The sequence below is a fragment of the Pavona decussata genome, unplaced genomic scaffold, assembly GCF_977016875.1.
Source record: "Pavona decussata unplaced genomic scaffold, jaPavDecu1.1 SCAFFOLD_156, whole genome shotgun sequence".
NCBI classification, from domain to species: domain Eukaryota; kingdom Metazoa; phylum Cnidaria; class Anthozoa; order Scleractinia; family Agariciidae; genus Pavona; species Pavona decussata.
Window position 1 is genome coordinate 2,211,157 of NW_028145568.1, and position 20,879 is coordinate 2,232,035.

General features: G+C 39.7%; 3 protein-coding genes and 1 pseudogene across 5 annotated transcripts in view; 2 read left to right on the forward strand and 2 right to left on the reverse strand.

The window, feature by feature from the left end:
- The window catches only part of LOC146465247 (uncharacterized), a 35,379-nt gene extending 31,807 nt beyond the window's left edge, over positions 1-3,572 (reverse strand). For both annotated transcript variants that reach the window (XM_085128562.1, XM_085128563.1), the window contains exon 1: positions 627-3,572. In XM_085128562.1, coding sequence (XP_084984688.1) covers positions 627-693 — 67 coding nt within the window. In that variant the 5' untranslated portion in view covers positions 694-3,572. The remainder of the gene's footprint in view (positions 1-626) is intronic.
- LOC146465230 (blastula protease 10-like) overlaps positions 1-20,879 on the forward strand; it is a 532,877-nt gene that overhangs the window by 169,429 nt on the left and 342,569 nt on the right. The gene's annotated exons all lie outside the window — the stretch shown is intronic.
- Positions 9,259-12,172, reverse strand: LOC146465249 (uncharacterized; annotated as a pseudogene). Its single transcript, XR_014868288.1, has 2 exons — positions 9,871-12,172; positions 9,259-9,318 (listed from the first exon to the last, which is right to left on the reverse strand). The product of XR_014868288.1 is annotated as an uncharacterized LOC146465249 (transcript).
- LOC146465250 (uncharacterized) lies at positions 15,472-18,219 on the forward strand. The gene has a single exon (XM_085128715.1). It carries the CDS (start codon positions 15,749-15,751, stop codon positions 17,018-17,020), a length of 1,272 nt encoding a protein of 423 aa, XP_084984841.1. The 5' UTR covers positions 15,472-15,748; the 3' UTR covers positions 17,021-18,219.

Here is a 20,879-nt window from a genome sequence, read left to right on the forward strand (position 1 = left end):
GTATTTATCTCGGATGGACATATTGTAATATTGTTAGGGTTTCAATTCTTACATAGTCGTTATTTATTTATTATGTATAATTTTATTACTGTGATGCGCTTTTGATCATATTTAGATGAAAAAAGCGCGATATAAGCATTAAACATTATTATAATTGTTATTATTATTATCATCATCATCATCTTCAGTTTCGAATGCAAATTATAGAGCCGCTAGTCGGTGGAATAGAATAACAACATGGATATGTATTTTATCTCTTTTTTATGCAAGTTTTTCCTGTGGAAGAAGTGCAACAGGAAAACAACTCCGAAAACCTTCTTGCATTTGTCGGCGGGTAAAGGTTTCCTGAGGATATTTGTCGAAGTTTTTCTTTATCCATTTCCCTGATCTATATTTATATCATTTTACTCTTGATAGAATGTCTTTTTATTCAGTTGGTCTAAGGGGCACAAGACAATTCTAACAGCGATTATACCGTGAAACCACATTAGTCATATGGATTATAGGAGTAAGGGGGACCACAGGGACGAATACATCCGTAACACAATGATTTAATCATAAACAAGACTATTACATTACAATTGAAAACTTGGACTCCGGCCCTTAAATGAAACCACGAGACTTACCTTGTGAAAATCCCGTGATTCTACGACAGCATCTGTTACTTGCATTGTTTTGTCTGCTGCCAAACATTGCGGCGCATTCAAGATATTCGGAATATAGTTTCGAATACAGTCTTATTCTAGCAAAACTGACTTTGATTGAATGTCAGTACAGCCTACTGAAGACAGTGCGTGAGATCGTAAGGATTAACAGCAACACTATTCTCTAGCGTCACTATCTGCGGCCTAAGCCCTTCACTTCTTTATAACAGGACTTGCAGTTTGGTGAATATTGATGGCTGATTCTGCAGTGTTACACGAGATCTGCCGTGACAGCGAAAGCGAAAATAGTGAACGCGGTGCACCACCAGGGGAAGCAGGAAACACGACTCAAGCAACAGAAGTTCAGATTAATACTCAAATCCTCTTTGGTTTGCGTTCGAAAGAATTATTTGTTTTTCGATGGACTCTCAGGCTCCTTTCGCTATGGAGCCCCATATCAGCTTGCTTCGCCGAACGAGTATTCTACCCAGCACTGGTAAACATTCTTCTGTTGCTAAACTCTGCAGCGAATATATACATAATATTTGCAAACGGAGTTGTGAAAAATATTTCTACTTATGCTAGCTCGGCCATCGTTGTTGAAGTTTATTTGAGTCATTTGTTTGGCGTGCTGTACTTCAAATTACGTGATCTGGAAGACAACATGCTCAACGTTAACTTGAATGTCAGATGTTTTAGTAAATTTAGGAAGAAGTTAAGACGATTAACACTTTGCATTATTTTGTCTATCTGTTCTTGATCGTTGTTATTTTTGTTTTATTTTTCTTCGATAACTGGTCAAACGGTCGTTTTCAATGCCATTTAAAAATGAAGTTCTTGAAAGGTTTTGCGAACGACTTTATCTGCATTTTAATGCACCTAATGACTATTTACTGGATTGGAATCTCATGGGCTTTATCCTGGACTATGTGCCTTTTTCAGCAAACTTGCTCCGCGCGTCTGCAGCAATTATCCCAGAATTACCTCAGTTGGACCAGAAGTACTGAAGAAGCTGTTTATGATCATCTGACGAACTATTCAAGAAAGGTGAAGACGTCTTGCGAGCACCTTAAAATATGGTTCGTCATGCAAAACCTCACCTTCGTAATCGGAACTCCGCTTTTTGTCGTTGGTTTAATTCAGAGCGGATTTCCTGAAATGGGAAGCAGTAGTGACGTTGTAGGCATTTGCTTTGGGGTGTTGGAACTTGTTATTTGGCTGGCGCCTCTGTATTTCGCAGATCAATTGCAAATCCACGATGAAGACCTGTGCGCCAGAGTCAATGAGTTTTGTCCAGGGACAATTGAAGAGCTGGAAGGAGAGCTACGCGCCCAGCCGTCAAATAGCATTAACCCTAATCAAGAGTGTTATACCTTTCTTTCCAGAACTGAGGTGAAAAAGTTTTTATCGTACTTAAAGAACAGAAAATCTGGCTTTCTGATAGGAAGCTACAGCTTTCAGTTGAAAATGTCGATGTTTTCCGTGGGTTTGTCACTGGTTACATTTGTTATTCGTACACATGTTTAACCAACTGAGGATAAATGAACATGCAAGTAATGGGGATCTTGTTTCTTATAGCGGTTCTCGATCGATGGTAACGGTCGATATGTCGGTCAACTCACGGTTGACTGACGGTCGATATCTCGGTCTACACTCGGTCGATAAATAAACAAAAGCCTCCATTTGGCGCGAAAATATGCTCAGATATTTGTCCGCAGACATTATCTGTTCCGAGAAGCGGACAGTTTTCTGAGAGCGAAGCTCGAGGAAAACTGTGGGCTTCGAGGAGCAGGTAATGTCCCAGGTCAAATATCTGAGCATATTTTTAAAGTCAAATGGAGGCTATTGCGTTTATTATCCTTCAAATATTTTTCGCAACATGCGGTTAATCTCGCGGGAATCGGCAGGATCAGGATCTGCCATTCTGTCATATGTCAATCACGTCAAAGTTTGTCAGTTGGCTTCCAAAATCTCCACGTCAGATTTCGCTTCATGTCGAAAGCGTTTGTTTGGGGAAAAGGTAAAACATTTGAGAGGAAAGTAAACTTGTTTAATTCCGTGAAAGACAAAAGCAAGATACAAGTGGCGGATAAGGTTACAGGGAATCTAACTACCTCTCGAGAACAAGCTAAAGATCACTGAAAGCAAAAAACTGTAAAGTATAATTTTCGCAAAATTTTCGACGAGCATCCCCGTCTGTTCCAGATGGGAGTCCCCCCCCCCCCCCCTGGGAATACACCGACACTTCACTGACACATCACCGATACTTCATCGATATTTCACCGCTTACTGGCCGATAGTATCTACCAATATATCGGTCAATATTCTATCAATATGTTTTTTCGACACTTCGTCCTTATCTCGATCGACATTCGTGTACATAGCGCACCGCTGTATCGGTCGTCATATCAGTTGCTGGCCAATATAATAACGACTGATAGTCGGTCGATAGTCTGTCGTTATCTCATTTTATTCTGCCACTATTGCATCATTTTACCGGTTTAGAACAAAGCAAAATCCTTGTTCCATTTTTAGTGTCGACCGAGTATCGGCCGATGCATCGACCGATACTTGACCGACGGCTCGCCGATATATTGCCGACACACTGCCGATACTATCGCGACCGACTGTCGGTCGATCTCTCGACCGAAGGTGATCCAATGATCGGTCGATACGTCGCCTATATAGTTGCCGATGCTCGACCGACAATCGCCCGCTACTCGACCGACAATCGACCGATACTCGGTGGATACATCGACCGAGATATTGACCGTTAGTCGACCGTGAGTCGACCGGCATATCGACCGTTACCATCGATCGAGGGAGAAGCTTCCTGCTTGTTTTTTAAACATTAAATACATAGGTGAGTATTTTTTCAGGTGAATATACAAGCTAAGCAGCTGATGGCGATTTATTTCTAAGGGCAAATAGCCAGCGAGCAAGCTCTCTTGCTCGCACCCCCTCCCCCCACCCCCCACCCCCACCCCCAAGAGAGCTTGCTCGCAGGCTAAAGGGCAAAGGAATCAAAGGCAAAGCAAAAACGACAAAAACAAATGGACAGCCATCGTTCCCATTAAAAGCTTTTATTTCTTTCCTCTCTTCAGCGGTTTAATACTAGCCATTATAGCAATCAATTTTCACTCTACTTCTATTCACCCGTTCCTATAATTTAATAGTGTAATAAGGGAGTTTAGTCACGTGATCACAACTCACGAAATCCCGAAAATATAAATAATATGCCTACCGGCCGAGAAACTTTGCTTCTCAGTCTCAAACACGCGGACAATTCTCAAAATAAAACACCGGAACCTAAAGCTGATAGACTGATGAATAAAATATATTAAATCTATGATCATAGGTATTGTTTGTGTGGACAAAAGAATCGGTTTAGTTGTATCTCGATTTCCTCTTGAGACCACCAAAGCATGGCCGCCATGTTGGACAAAATCTTTCCTGAGCCGTGTCTGGACAAAAACGATTCTGCGTTGCTTATTGGACAGAAAACAATAGTTTTACAAAAGAACAAGAGAGGCAAAGGACTCACGAACGCGGCTTTAATTTGCCGAGCAGCTTATTCCTGTTTTCTTGTTCTTACTTAATATTTATTAGCTCTGATTTCTTGCCCTGTGGTGTATCCAAGAAACACTGTTTTATCACTTTTAATGGTTGAATTACACAACCTGGTGCTAGTGCTAAAACGTCTTTTTTTTCTCAACTCTGCTCATTAAATTATCGCCAACTGTTTCAGGCAATTAAAATGGGATTTTCCCTGATCATGCAAATTTTTCTTTGTTTTTTTGTTTAAATTGTGATTTTAAATAGCAATGATTTTGTATTAAGCACTCAAATCAGTTTGCTCTTCAGTCGGGGCAATTCTTAATTCGCAACTAGTGTATTAATTTTAGAGAAAAGATATATTTTTTAAGCTTTTCAAAAATGTAGCAGATATACAGTCATTCTCAATGAGCCCTTTCACGTGATCGAATTGGTGCCATTTTGAATTTGTCCCCACAAGGTGCAATCTCGTACCCAGAGTCCTCAGGCTTCTAAGTCAGCGGGTGGGCGCCAGGAGAGACCCTGGAGATATCAAAAAATTCAAATTTTTTAATTGGCTGTTTCGTAACGGTTTCCATTGTTTTACCGCACAAATCCTGCGGTAATAACATTCGATGTCCCCAGAGTCTCTCCTGGCGACTAACCGCTGGCCAAAGAGCCTGAGGACTCTGGGTACGAGATTGGGTGCGAAGTTATCACAATGTATGACCATGTATCGGTGAATATCTGTTCGGGCCTTAATAGTCTTAGAAATTCGGGTTTAGTCGTAACAGAGAAAATCTACAGCTGTCCTCGGCAAAATGCCAGCTCAAGATTTCGTAGCACTAAGAAACTAATTCCTTTCGTTTTCGAAGGGGCAGACATGTATGTCACTTAAAACGTGAAAGAAGCCGTCAGCTAGCATTTTCGTAAAACTAACAACAGCTAGTTAATTCGGGGAGTAAAATTTCGTTTCCTAAAACTTTCTACAACTTTCATTTTCAGCTATTTCAAAAAGCATTCGAACATACCAAACCGCATAAGCTTACACAAATATGCCTTGAAAAGGACACAAAACGATCTGGAAACACTGGAGATAACAGTTGAAGTATTTTGCAGTTGGGTGCCCCTGAATGCAAATGCTGGCTAACATGATCGAGCTATTGAAAGTGAATCAGTATGAAACTTCATACATTTGAACTGCGGAACAAAGAAAAAATTAGTAGATAATCGTCGCAGGTATATACGTTCTCAAGAGTGATTTTTTTTCAGGCCTTCGCCCCTGAATGCAAATGCTGGCTAACATGATCGAGCTATTGAAAGTGAATCAGTATGAAACTTCATACATTTGAACTGCGGAACAAAGAAAAAATTAGTAGATAATCGTCGCAGGTATATACGTTCTCAAGAGTGATTTTTTTTCAGGCCTTCTTCTCGCAACTACTTAAGTTGCGTATATGGCTACGATGCACGATCATTCACTTATTCAACATCAAGCTATTTTAGGCCGGTCACGCAGTCCTTTGTCAACCAGCTGTTAAAAGTGTTTCCTGTCTTTCCGAGAAAAAACATTGATTGTCTTAATATGGGTGACTGGCCCTGAATCTACGCACAATATTTTTATTATCTATACTTATATCATTTTCGGCTCTTGAGAGATATTATTTTTTTATTCAGTTGATCTGAAGAGTACATACCAATTCTAACAGCGATTAGACCGTGAAACCACATTGTTAAATTAAATTATATCATTATTAATTTTCCGGGAAAAATTGAATCAAAATCGAAACAAAAGGAGTCAGTTCCCATCGCTTTCTGGGAAGCATATGTCATTGTTGTATTGTTTGTCTGTTGCCAAAGATCGCGGCGCATTCGAGGACATTCGATATATTCGTGGTATAGTTTCGAATCCAGTCTTAACCTAGCAAATCGGACATTGGTTGAATGCCAGTGCAGGCTATTAGCTATTAGACAGCTCGTGAGATCGTTGTACAGTGCCCTTCGTTTCCTCAACACAGGACTTGCAGTTCGGTAAATACTGATGGCTGATTCAGTGTTACATGCAATCAGTGATAGCGAAAGCGAAAATAGTGAACGCAGTACACCACCAGGGGAAGCAGGAAACACGACTCAAGCAACAGAAGTTCAAATTAACACTCAAATCCTCTTTGGTTTGCTTTCGAGAGAATTATTTGTTTTTCGATGGACTCTCAGGCTCCTTTCGCTATGGTGCCCCACATCAGCTTGCTTCGCCGAAAGAGTGCTCTACCCAGTACTGGTAAACATTCTTCTGTTTCTAAAGTTTGCATTGGATTTTTACATGGCGATTGTAAACGGAGTTTGGAATTGTATTGGTTGTTATGCTACCTTAGTCATCGATACTGGAATATATTTGAGTCATATTTTTGGCGTGCTATATTTCAAATCACGTGATCTGGAAGACAACATGCTCAACGTTGAATTGAATGTCAGACATTTTAGTGAATTTACGAAGAAGTTGAGACGATTAAAACTTGGCATTATTTTGTCGTATCTGTCCTTTGTCGTATTTGTTTTCTTGCTCTCGAATACGGATTTATTGTTCTATGGTCGTTTTCAATGCAATTTTCCACTGACGTCAGGTTTGGAAGGCTTTGCGAAGTACTTTGTCTGCTTTTTGTGGTATCTAATGACTATTTACTGGATTGGAAACTCATGGGCTTTATCCTGGACTATGTGCCTTTTTCAGCAAACTTGCTCCGCGCGTCTGCAGCAATTATCCCAGAATTACCTCAGTTGGACCAGAAGTACTGAAGAAGCTGTTTATGATCATTTGACGAACTATTCAAGAAAGGTGAAGACGTCTTGCGAGCACCTTAAAATATGGTTCGTTACTCACAACCTCATCTTGATAATAGCAATTCCGTTCCTTTTCATTTACATAATTAAGGCATTTGAGGTAATGCGCAGCAAAAACGCTGCGGCCATTTTTTTGGATCAGGGCTATATGGTGTGCACTGTTGTTATTTGGGTGGCGCCTCTGTATTTCGCTGAACAATTGCAAATCCACGATGAAGACCTGTGCACCAGAGTCAATGAGTTTTGTCCAGGGACGATTGAAGAGCAGGAAGGAGAGCTTCGGGCCCAGCTGTCAAATTCCATTCACCCTAATCAAGAGTATTACACTTTTCGTTCAAGAACGAAGGTAATTAAATTTTTGTCGTACTTAAAGAACAGAAAATCTGGCTTTCTGATAGGAAGCTACAGCTTTCAGTTGAAAATGTCGATGTTTTCAGTGTTTTTGGCTATGGTTGCATTTGCTAGTCGTGTGGCTGGTTAACCAACTGAACACAACTGAATGAATGAATGAATGAATGAATGTGCAAGTAAAGGTTCTAAAGTGTATATAGACGGTTGCTAACTGTAACGAGTCACTGCACCTTAATCGTTTTTTGGTTTCATTTGCGAGTCGTGTTGTTGGTTTGACCTGCTGAGGACAACTTGGAATATGCAAATAAAGGTTGCAAAAGGTTTAGACGGTTGCTAACTGTGAAGAGTTACTGTGAAAATTTGAATTTAATGCTTTGATGCTTTCACATTCTAAAGACATACACTCACCGAAGAAACTGACATATTCAGTGTAATTTATCTTCAACAGTATTTTTTTCATAACAACAACAACAACAACAACAGCACAGCAACAAGTGGAGTTTATATACTTTAGTTTACATGAAGAAGTTACAAGAATTCCACCCAGAAAAACTGTCAGAGCTAATCTAGCTAGGTGGCTGATCTGTCAAATTTTAATGTTTGGCTTATCTATAATAGTAGTTGCTGGTTTTCAGTTGGGTCAACTGATCAAAAATATGAAAAAAAAAAGCGGTGATCGAATAATAGAATAATTATTAGACGAAGTTGAGCAAAATTTCGTGAGCTGCCATTGTCTGAAAAGTCAATTATTTGCCTCAGCCTTCGAATTCGGCAAATAATGCCAAATATAAGCGTTTACCAGACATTATAGCGATCAATTTTCACTCTACTTCTGCCCACCCCTCCCCATAATTAGTTTAATTGGGGCGTTTAGACACATAATCACAACTCAGGAAATCGATAAAACTATATACCTATCTGCCTAGAAATTTTGCTTCCTATTCTCAAACATATAAAACTGAAAACTGAAGTAGATAGAATGATGAATAAAATATGTCAAAGCTAGCGCTATGATCAAACGTGTCGTTTGTATGGACTAATAAATCGGTGTAGTTGTAAGTCGATCTCCACCTGAGACAACGGAAGCGTCAGGGCCGCCATGTTTGACAAAATCTTTCCCGAGCCGTGTCTGGACAAAAATGATTCCGCGTTGCTTATTGGACATAAAACAATAGCTTTACAAAGAACAAGAGAGGCAAAGGACTCAGGCACGCGGCTTTAACTTGTTTATGAGCATTTCTCAGAGAAAGAAGCAAATTTTCGATTCTTATAGTATTCGTGTCCAGTTTAAACTAAAAGTAGATTGTTATTTACAATACGTTTTTAAAATTCTTTCTTGAGTTCTTTTTCTTTACAGAATGATTGCAGCATTTTTTTTAAACACATAAGGCCGGTTTCCATATGATCGCGGATCACAAATTGCAGATCGCAATAAGGTCTGCGATCTGCGATCCGCGATCATATGGAAACCAGCCTATAACGTTCACTGCATGAAAGGCTTGGAAGTTACAACAATTATATCAGTTGTAAATGTAAGCTGTTATCAATTGTTAATCTTAGAGTTGAGTTTGTCACTATCTACAAATGAAATAAAGTTATTACAGAAGCGTGAGCATCTCATTTCTGTTTTATCGTTCTTACTTCATATTTATTAACTCTGATTTTTTGTCCTGTGGTGTATTCAAGAAACACTGTTTTATCTTTTTTGATGTCGGAATATCACAACCTGGTGCAAGTGTTGTTATATGTTTTTTTTTTCAACACTCTTCATAAAATTATCGCCCCTTGTGCCGGGCCCGAGAAGTTTCAAATTCAAATTATCATTTTCTGAGCACATTTTTCTTTGATCTTCTTTGCTTTTTTTTAAAATTACGATTTTTAATACCTTTATGTGTTTCTCTCTCCGCCCAAACCAAACCCATAAATTCTGCTCTTACCTGAGCTCTGTTTACTGGGCAACAAAAATAAACACACCAAAGTTGGAGCAATATGGCTATGGACAATAGGTCCATAGCCCCCTTTTTATTGAAACAAACAAATCATGAATGAATTCTGTTATTATATGTTTGCCCAGTAAAGGTGCGGGCCAAGAAAAACGCCAAAAGCAATGACACCAAAGGTGCATTGCTGCCCCACCCCAGGCAAGAGCAGAATAAGATAGACAACAAGCTACGACTGCTAATCAGCTGCACTGAAAAAGGAATCCTTGAATATGACGATGGTGTACCAGCCGCCCTTGCAAGCATGGCACCCTAAAATTAACTACAGTAATCAGATCACAAAGACTAGCAGAACCTGAAGAATTGAAAACTAACTCCTGACAAAATCGCCCATGCAAACTGAATCAGGAATTAGACTGTTCACAACAAGAATTAGAAAAGTAACTCCTGACAAAATCGCCCATGCAAACTGAGTCAGGAATTACACCCTTCATGACAAGAACTTAAAAGTAGCCCCACAAAAAGCTGCCCATGCAAACTGAATTAGGAATGAGGCTGTGCACAACAAGAATTAAAATAAAGTAGCTCCTGAAAAAATCGCCCATGCAAACTGAGTCAGGAATTAGACTGTTCACAACAAGAATTAAAAAAGTAACTCCTGACAAAATCGCCCATGCAAACTGAGTCAGGAATTACACCCTTCATGACAAGAACTTAAAGTAGCTCCTGATAGAGGTGCCTATGCAAACTGAGTCAAGAAATCAAGTGGAGCAGCCGCCCATGCAAGCATGCCACACCTGACTTTCTACCCATAAGGAATAAAAGTTGGTAAAATAATTTACCATCTTTTGCTAGCTGCAAAATTAATCCTTGGTAACAAGGAAAATTGAGATATAAGGTGGGGCAGCCGCCCATGCAAACTGACCCACCTTACCAGTAATTATGATGACATTAATTATGCCAAAAACTAAAAGATGGTAAAAATTGCTATTTGCTAGATGAATTCGTAACAAGGAAAATTGAGAGTAACAGAGGGAGACACAACAGGGTGGGGCAGCCGCCCATGCAAACTGACCCTCATTGCCCATAATTATAATGACCCAATTATGTGTTCAGGAACGGAGACTGGGAACCCTGATATAGCGCATAAAAGCATTGGACTTCCAGCGTCCTAAGATTCTTATCTGAGTATCAGAAAACCCCTGATCTGCTGCATATGAAGCCGCACCAATTCGGAAACTATGACCTTTATAACGGGAAGGATCTAAGCCACACAAATGACAAGCCCTTAAAAGCTGGTTGGAGAAAAATGACCTTGAGACAGGCAACCCATCCTCTGAAAGGAAAATGGCCCCAGGTCTGACGCCCCGTAAGGTGAAGTACTGTGACAACAATGCAACCGGACAGGTAGAATTGGGCTGCCGGGAAAGAACGACGGAAAAGGGGCGTGCATTGTAGCTATGTTTAAAATCCCCAAAGTTAAGTTTAAAAGCCATCAATTCCCCAGATGGTGAAATCAATTTAGTGAGCTGATATAACTGAAGGGGAGGGTTAGCATTGCTATTACATGTAGCAGTCATTTCTCCTATACGCAAAAAGGCATAAAAGGCCAAAGAGCACATAGCCCGAAACTGACTCATTTGGTAGGGAGACCCCTGTAAGGATGGAGCTATTGATACTAACCGGTTCAAAATAGGAAGTGTTATAGGAAGGCGGCTATCCAAACGGAAACCCACCTTCTTATAGCCCTTGAGGATCTGAGAAACATAAAACACTTTGGATGGATCAGGGAAACCCAACAGCTTATGCGAATATCCCAAGGCCGAAATGTATGTTGTCACAGTAGATGGGACATAGTGGAAATCAGACAAATATGCGATAAACAGAGCCAGTAGTGATGGGGAAATGGGAAGAAAAGCAAAGGGCAAGTTGAAAACTGAATTGTAAAATTTATGAAAAAGCTTCCAAGCCCGCCGATAAGTGGGAATGGAAGATGGTTGCAGGCTTGAACGCAGCAGATAGGAGGTCACTGACGCCAACTGAGAGGCTGGAGATGAAGAGGGATCTCTCTGGGATGAGGATTCATGTAGGCCGGTGCCAGTCGTTTGAAAGTCTGCAATTTTAACCGAGAAAGGGCATCAGCAAGAACATTGTGCACACCCGCAATATGCTTGGCTTAAAACAAATATTCTTTTCCAAACAAACAAGCACCAGCCGACGAACTAAAAACATCAAGTTCTTATCCCGACAAGACTGTTTGTTGATGACATGACCCAATGCCTCATTAACAGTAAAGAAAAGGATGCGTTGATTCTGCATTTCATGGCCCCATAAATGCAGAATCAAAACAATTGGGTAAAGTTCTAAAAGGGCAATGTTTAGGTGACACCAGCTATCCGGCCACCGACCATAACACCAATGTCTACCAAAAACAGCACCATAACCCAAGGCACCAGAGGCATCAGTATACAGTTCTAGCTGATGAGAATTGGTCCACTGATCAGTCAGAAAAAATGAGCGCCCATTAAAACTTGAGAGAAACGATTGCCAAACCAACAAATCCTGTTTCACTTCGCTAGAAAGGCGAATCAAAAAATGTGGTTTTCGTACTCCAATGGTCAAATCAATTAACCTGCGCAAGAAAGCCCGACCTGGGACAACAACTGTACAGGCAAAATTGAGCAATCCTGTCACCGATTGAATTTCCTGAAGAGTGACCTTACGCCTACGAAGAAAAGCTGAGAGAAGTTCACGACCTTTATCCATTTTTTCTTGGGGTAAACGGGCCTCCATCAGAACTGTGTCCAGCTTAATACCTGCAAAAGCCAGGGTTGTCGATGGGCCAACAGTTTTCTCTGGTGCCATGGGGATACCCAAAAGCAGCTTCTCACGTCGAATAATAAAAACGAATGGCAAGCACATGGCTTGACTATTCACGTGATTTGCATAAAACCTAGAAGGGGGGTTGGGCATAATGGCCATTGCCACCTCCCCCAGACCCAGTCCCCCTGACTATCTCAATAAACTTCGGTCAAAGAGAGAAGCCATAAAAATTCTATTTGCTAGCAAATATTTTATTTAATTTTGTATTAAGCACTCAAATCAGTTTTCCTTCAGTTGGGCCATTCTTAATTCGCAACTAGTGTATTTTATTCGATAAGTAGAAAAAAATAACTCTTCCAAACCAAAAGGAGCATTCTTATTTTGTAATGTAATTTGTCTCTTTATTGTTATAGAAGGGATTTATTCAAAAATGTAGGCGAAGACACTCCCCCGAATTCCCGAATTATTGTGTGGGTAAGTTCCGTTTATATCTATATCGTATAAGGGACTACCTCTCCCCAGGATCAAAACAACCGATTGAACATCCAAAACGCCACTGTGATTCTCTAGTCAACCATTTTGTGTACCGAATTTCTATAATGCAAGTCCCACAAAATAATTAATGAACATTGGAATTTTACTTAAAGAATATTTCATAAAAAATTGCAACCACACAACAAAATCTATGACTTCTCACAACTGATCATTTCCTGTACAACAATTCTGTTGAAACAAGAAATTGTTGTAAAATACACAAATGACGCTCAAATGTAATGACCAAATCAGTTGAAATCCTCTGCATTGATGAGGTTCTCATACGAGCCTCTAATTAAAAGAACTGACAGTAGTTCAAATTGTTTGCAGTCTAGTTGATTGGGTTGTGAATGAATTTTGATATGCGTGATAAATATTTTCACGTGAAAACTGAAGTGGTAACAATCATTTTTGTTAAGCAACAAACATTTTAAACATTTTTTTAATATTGAAAGTTAAACCGACCTGACATCCACTTAGCTTTGAAAAGTACCGGAAACATTCTTATTGCTTATCTTACTGACATTCATAATTAATTAAGTTAACGGTTTAGAAAAGATGTATTTTTTTAGCTTTTCAAAAATGAGCCCTTTCACCAGATCGAATCGGTGCCATTTTGAATTTGTCGACAGACATGGTGAGAATTTATCGCTGACAATGTATGTATCAGGGGCACCCAAAGGTTTATTTCGGTGGATATCTGTTCCTCACTCCCCGACGTAACTAATCGAACAGTTCGGTAATCGAACTTAATCGAAGTCAATCGAACTTAATCGAACGATTGGGTGCGATTAGTTCGGAAATCGAACACAATCGAACCAAAAAATTTGTGTGAGAGTTCGATTGAGTTCGATTTTCGAACCCAATCGAACCTAATCGAACCTAATTGAACGATATAAAAAATCACTTAAAATATGCCAGTTCAGCGGCGGGACTGTCTTAGCATATGCATATAAGTAAAAATTAATAACAACAACTAATAATCACTTTATTGAAATAACCTTTGAGAATAAAAAATACAGTGAGTTTACTGTAAAATCGAAAATGATATAAGTTCAACGGACTATAAGATAATGCAAATTAGTTACAAAGAACGCGGTCTTCAACACAACATCCACAAGATAACATGAGACTAGTAATAATCAAAGATTAGGTAGGTGCGTCCGATCGTTTTTTTTTTTTTTTTTTTTTCGTCGATGGTTTTGTATTGACAAGAAGAACTGCAAGGAAAAGACCGAACAGCGATGAGGAACTGCGAACAGCGAAAAGCACATGGAGTGTGATCCGGGAATTCCGTGCCTTCATTATCATGCCAACAGTGACGGCTGCACAATGTCGAGGCTTGTCGTGCGAGATCGAGGCCAAATGTGCCAGCCACAACAAAGCGGCGCCCAAACCCAGAAATCTCATGGGATCACGATCGACACCCGCGGGGAATTTGAAACGACTGATTGTCGAACGCAATAAATGAAACTGCCATATTTGCCAGTAAAGCAATTAAAAGCAACAATAGAGTTGTTAACCGTGTAAGGTCGCATGGATTCGTCAAAACGGAAAATAAATCAATTTTTGTTGCTGGAGTCATCTCCAAAACAGTGTGTGTTCTCAAACTCCGGACACCATTTTCAACTAACAATCGGACCCGGGGAATCCAACCAGAAAAATATGTATTCACTGATGCAAAATCAAACCTAATCCGTGAACTCAATGGAACCCATCGAACTCAATCGAACCTAATCGAACTAATCGAACCCATTCGAACGTTCGATTTGGTTCGATTAGTCCAATTTTTTTGTGAGGGTTCGATTGTGTTCGATTATCGAACTCAATCGAACCCAATCGCGTGATTGGGTTCGATTGGGTTCGATTAAGTTCGATTAATCGAACGTTCGATTTGGTTCGATTAGTTACGTCGGGTCACTCACTCAGCCTTGAGAACATTTATAATTATACATTTATACATTATACATTTATGTGATCATTTACTTATTTGTTCTTTCTTGAACTCCGCACTGCTCAAATGTATGAATTTTCACGTATTCATATTTTTCACTCACTAAATCTCATCATCTCTACGGGACCAGTTGACGAAATAGGTAGAGAACTGCACCGGTATCGCAGAGGTCATGGGTTCGAATCCCGTTCAAGCCTGCATTTTTTTCAGGCTTTTTTTTTCGTTGCGTATTTATAACTGCGAGGATCATTCACTTATATAGCTACTTATTCAACATCGACCTACTTTAGGCCGGTCACGCAATCATTTGTTAACCAGCTGTGCAATGTGCTTCCTGTCTTTCCGAGAAAAACACATTGATTGTCTTATGGGTGACTGACCCTGAATTTAAAGCACGATATTTTTATTATTATATCTTATCTTCTTTCTATTAAATTTTGATTAAAAGTTCCAGATTTTTATTTTATCTCTTTTCACACACATTTTTCCTGTGGATAGTCTAAGGACAACATACCAATTCTAATTAACAATTAGATTATGAGCTCGAGATTTCTATCGCGTGATAGTTGATGAGGGCGAAGCCCGAATCAACTATCATGCATAGAAATCCAGAGCGAATAATCTAATTGTTTTAGTATAAATCCTTTAGTCGTTCAAAACTAAACAAGTAAATTATCTATTTCCTCATCGTAGACACCTCGAAAACGCGACGAAGCGGACGCCATTTTGTTGAAAACCGCTACTCACTATCTATCACAGAATAGATAGCGAGTAGCGTAGCCAATCAGAGAACGGCATTCGTGATAGAACACTAGTAGATTTATACTAACAGCGATTAGACCGTAAAACCATGTTGTTAAATTGGAGTATTTTTCCGGGAAAATTGAAACAAAAATCGAAACATCACTTTCTGGGAAGCATCTGCCCTTGTTTGCATTATTGGTTTTCTGCCAAAGTTCGCATCCGATATTTCCGGGTTATAGCTTCGAATCCAGTCTTATTATAGCAAAACAGCCTTGGTTCAATGCCAGTGCAGCCGACAGCGCGTGAGATCGTATGGATTAACAACAATACTATCCCTTTCCCACTATCAGCGTCCCGTGTCCTTCACTTGCAGGTTGGTAAATATAATGATGGCCGATTCAGAGTCACATGCAATCAGTAACAGCGAAAGCGAAAATAGTGTTTACGTTACAACATCACGGGAAGCGGAAAGCACGATCGAAGCAACCGAAGTCCAGATTAACACTCAAATCCACTTTGGTTTGCGTTCGAAAGAATTATTTGTTTTTCGATGGACTCTCAGACTCCTTTCGCTATGGTGCCCCACATCAGCTTGCTTCGCCGAAAGAATAATCTACCCAGCGCTGGTAAACATTCTTCTGATGATAATGATTGCATCGGATTTTAACATAATGGTTCACAACGAAGCTTGGAAATCAATTGATGTTTATGTTTTCTTAGCCATCGATGCCGGAATGTATTCGAGTCATTTGTTTGGGATATTTTACTTCAAATCACGTGATCTGGAAGACAACATGCTCAACGTTGACTTGAATGTCAGACATTTTAGTGAATTTACAAAGAAGTTGACACGATTAAAACTTGGCGTTATTTTGTCGTATCTGTTCTTAAGCTTGGGCGTAATTGTTTGGTTGTTCTTCAATGAGGAAGTATGGTTACGCGATCGGTTTCAATGCAATTCTTCATTTGAGAACCACTTTGTCTGCCTGTCGATCTATCCAGCGAATATTTTAGGAATTGGAAACTCGTTGGCTTTATCTTGGACTATGTGCCTTTTTCAGCAAACTTGCTCCGCGCGTCTGCAGCAATTATCCCAGAATTACCTCAGTTGGACCAGAAGTTCTGAAGAAGCTGTTTATGATCATCTGACGAACTATTCAAGAAAGGTGAAGACGTCTTGTGAACACCTTAAATTATGGTTCCTTACTCACAACATCATCTTGATAATTGCAACTCCGTTCCTATTCATTGACATAATAAAAGGATTTAAAGAAATTCAAAGTAAGAACGCTTTGCACACTGGTTTGTTTGTGGGCTTTCTTGAGTACACTGTTGTTATTTGGGTGGCGCCTCTGTATTTCGCTGAACGACTGCAAATCCACGATGAAGACCTATGCACCAGAGTCAATGAGTTTTGTCCGGGGACCATTGAAGAGCAGGAAGGAGATCCAGAGCTTCGTGCTCCGTCGTCAAATCCCATTAACGCCAATCAAGAGTGTTACACTTTTCACTCCAGAACTGAGGTGAATAAGTTTTTTTCGTACTTAAAGAACAGAAAATCTGGCTTTCTGGTAGGAAGCTACAGCTTTCAACTGAAAATGTCAATGTTTTCAGTGTTTTTGGCCATCGTTTCATTTGCAGGTCGTATTGTTGGTTAGCCAACTGAAGACATCCGAGTGTGCAAAGAAAAGTTCCAAAAGAATAGACTCCGGGTTGCCATCTGTCGAGAAGTAACAGTCTTTTCATTGTTTTTTATTTCATTTCCGCTAGTCGCGTTCAGTTGGTGGAACAACTGAGCACAACTGAATGTGCAAGTAAAGGTTCCAAAAGGTATAGATGGTTGCGAACTGTATAGGGTCAGTATAAAAATTCGTACCAGTCAATGCTTTGGTGTTATATAGAAATTATTTTCACATTTGAAAGACATACACTCACCCAAAGAACATATTCAGTGTAATCTTCAACAGACTCTTTTCCTCTATAATAGTACTGACTTGTTCGTTTTCAGTTGACTCAGCTTTCCTTGGGTGAATAGGTGGCAACTTATTTTTAAGGCCAATGGAAAAAAAAAGAAAGAAACAAACAAACAAACAAACAAACATAAAAGAAAACAAACGACAAAACATCGCTTTCTTTTCTCTCTTCGGCGTTTACCAGACGTTATAGTGATCAATTTTTAATCTTCCTATAATTAGTTTAATCGCTCTGGTAAGAGGAATGCCGAGACCACTTCTTAGTTTCACGGCTTCCAGCAGCAGCAGTAACTGTAATAAATGTGGCCAGACTGCATGATAGCTTAGTCAATAGTGGACACTTCATAACCTCCTTTGTCTCCACGATCACAGCCGAAATTGTAAAAGTGAGCCACGAGTTGTCCATTCTCTGTAGCCTGGCCTTACAATCCATAGATAGAAACCTCTGCGTCGCAGTTGCTGTCCGGGCTGTACGTAGTTGCAGCACATAGCTCAGTGCAGGTCTTCTTGTCACCGGTGTTTCTCGCCAACCCTACATTATGGCCGGCTGGGTCCACCTCCTCCTGTAGGGGTGCTTCCTCTGCAGGCAGCAGCGGCCGACATGTGGAGGGACTGCCGCATTAAGTCGTATACCGAGTATTGGTCGTAGCCGGCCATTTCCAGCTGAGCTGTTAGATTGTCAACCTGGAAAAAAACCGTGTGACATGGATTTAAGCTACAATTTCGGCTTGTCTTGTACAACGTTATTCCGAACAAAGACTGAGAAACTGGAATTGTACAAAACTGTCTGAGCCGTTCGGCACATTTTAAATGCTTGATAACAATGCATAATAATTTCACTATATAGTAAACAATGATTTAATTACAGACAGTAATAATACGTTGCCTTGAGAAGTTTCCTTTACTTTTTTTTTTTTTTTTTTTTCAATTAACAGCTTTATTCTTTAAATTAAAAAAATTATGGGAGTCATGGAGACACCAATTAAGTAATTGACATGAAAAAAACAACCACATATGATCTTGCAACGTGAAAAAACCTTGCAGAATAATTTACTTTTAGGCTTTCGTTCAAAAAATGGCGTCGACTGTCCGCGGTGTTACTTTTCTGCGGGAATTTTTTCCACCTTTCTCCCAGTATCATAGCTGTAATGGAGCGACAAACAGAAAGAAGAGACGGGTGAAAGACGGACCACCCGACGGACGGATTAATGGATGGATGGAAGGATGGATGGATAGCCTGTGTGACAGGTGCTAGAAGAGGGAAATCCCTAGACACACGCGCGAAACGAGAGGAGCGCGGGAGGAGGGTGGAAACTGGAGAGGTAGCGCCATTTCACGAGTGCTGTTCTGATTGGTTATAACGCCTTTCTGAGAATTTTGGTCGGTTATTGTTAAATAAAAATCAACATGGGGATGAATTAAATTTGAATTAAGTTGACACCACTGTAAAACCATCAGTACTAAAAGTGAGGTGGCGAAGCAAGGAATCTTCATGTCGCTTTATTTCTTTTGAACAAGAAGAGAAAAAGAAGAGAGACCTCCTTTAAACGGGCGTCTGAATTTCAAACACAATCTACCACCCTTGTTTGTTTGCACTGGAACTCGTTTCACGTTACATGAATGGAACAATTAGTGTTTGTTGCTTTATTAAACTTCTAAAAACAAATAGGGCCTGCTCTTTTCATTGGAACAAGTTGACCGGTTGAGTTTTTTTGAGAACCGGAAAAGCGGGAGTTACGTTTCTTCTGGAAGTTTTATTAATATGAAGAACCACAGAGTATTCCATTAACATCCCAACCAGAATTTCTGCAATTCTTTTGGTAAATGGCAAACAACCTGTTTCTCCGTGAGTATGCATGAGCATCATGCAGTTTTTTTAGACTGCCTCGTCGCGACCAGAATTCATAAAGGCCACGTGATGTAAACGTGCTGACATTGCAACTTGCAATTGCTTTTGCAGACCGTGGTTAATCTTTGGGAAAAATGGCCTGGAATAAGTCATTCAGTATTTGAGGAAAATTGGGTACTGTTCAGTTAACTTTGTTAGATTGAGAGTTTCTCATTTAACACCATTGTTTTCCGGCGACTAAAGCATACAGGAGAATTTATATTTTGGTTTGCTCGAGAAACGCCTCAGAGAGCAAGATAAGTGTTCTTGAATTTTCTCGCTACCTTGAAAAGCTAGAAATGGGAAGCCTTTTCAGACATCGGAAGAAATACCAGAACGAAAATAAATGAGCGAGCATTTTCCTATGTGCAAAATTCAAGATCTCTGATAAAAAGCGCGAAAAAGTAGGCAGCAATTACATGTATTACAAATAACAAAGAATGAAAATGAACATCATGTGGCAGCGCTTCTTAAAGCTGTTGTCAGAGCAGGCCCGTAGCAAGGCTAAAACAACTGAGGGGGCTTAGCAAAATGGTGAAACAGAACTACCACTCCCTCCCCCCACTGTCACTCAAAAACAGACTGACTTGGGAGTTTGTACGAATAGATAAGGGGGATCACTTTCTAGAAGGAACTGTGATGCTGCGTCAGAGGGGAATATTTGGTTTTATCAACAGAGTTGATAAGGTTATTTGGCCACCGTAAAGAGATTAAGAGAGCTTTACACTCTTTACGGGGAAATTTGTTCGGGAACAATTTTTCAGAATTGAAAGAAAGTGGCAGGGTGATCCTTACTCAACCTCTGTTCCTGTTTTTCTTTCTCTTTATTAACTCACCCTGGAATATTCTTTCTTTTGAAAAGATGAAGAAAGAAAAGACCCTCATTCGTCATTAGTTTTGAATTATGATGGGAGATTGCTTTGCGGTCACGACGGAACATTGGTGAAGAATAAAATAACTAATTACATTATATGGCTTTGGAGTGTTCCGTTTTCCATTACAGTAAATATTTGACCGAGATGAAATTATAACTAAAGAGCTACCAGCAATTTTTGAAGTGCGTTTTCGTTAAAGTTACTGTGTAGGATCAGAGAAAAATTTTTTTCTGAATTTTTATTTTTTTAGACAAAAATAATCTTTCCAGTAAGTTCTTACAAACCAAAAAATAAAAGAATTTTAGAAAAAGAGTGAGTATTTGCCGAGAAATTGGCACGTAAGCGATTTCCACCGGAAGCTAAATTTCACTCTGACTGACAGCATATTGTTGTCAATGTAACCACTCGTTGCGATGATAGCGCAAACGGTCTTTCTTTAGATTGAACCGCTCACGTTTCCGCAATTCGAATACTTTTTTAGTGGAAGAACTGGGGTTTGTTCAAGTACGAAACTGAGATAAAAGAAGACAATAGCTTTTAGTTACACTTAAAAGTAGGTAACAGTCTTAAAATCTTCCATTTTAGGCATGTGGATATTAGATCTACTACGGGTGCTATAATTGTGTATATCTGAATTGAAATAAAATAAATTCTTTAAATAAGGGGGGTGGGGGAAATCTTTAAAGGGCGATTTAGACGGTACGATTTTGCCTACGATTTGTCGCATGCGACACGCTTACGCCATGCCTACAACACGAATCGCGTCGTGTAAATCAACCTA

Excerpts from the sequence above, each read along its gene's own strand:
- LOC146465250 (XM_085128715.1), top strand. The coding sequence starts at position 15,749 with ATGATGGCCGATTCAGAGTCACATGCAATCAGTAACAGCGAAAGCGAA.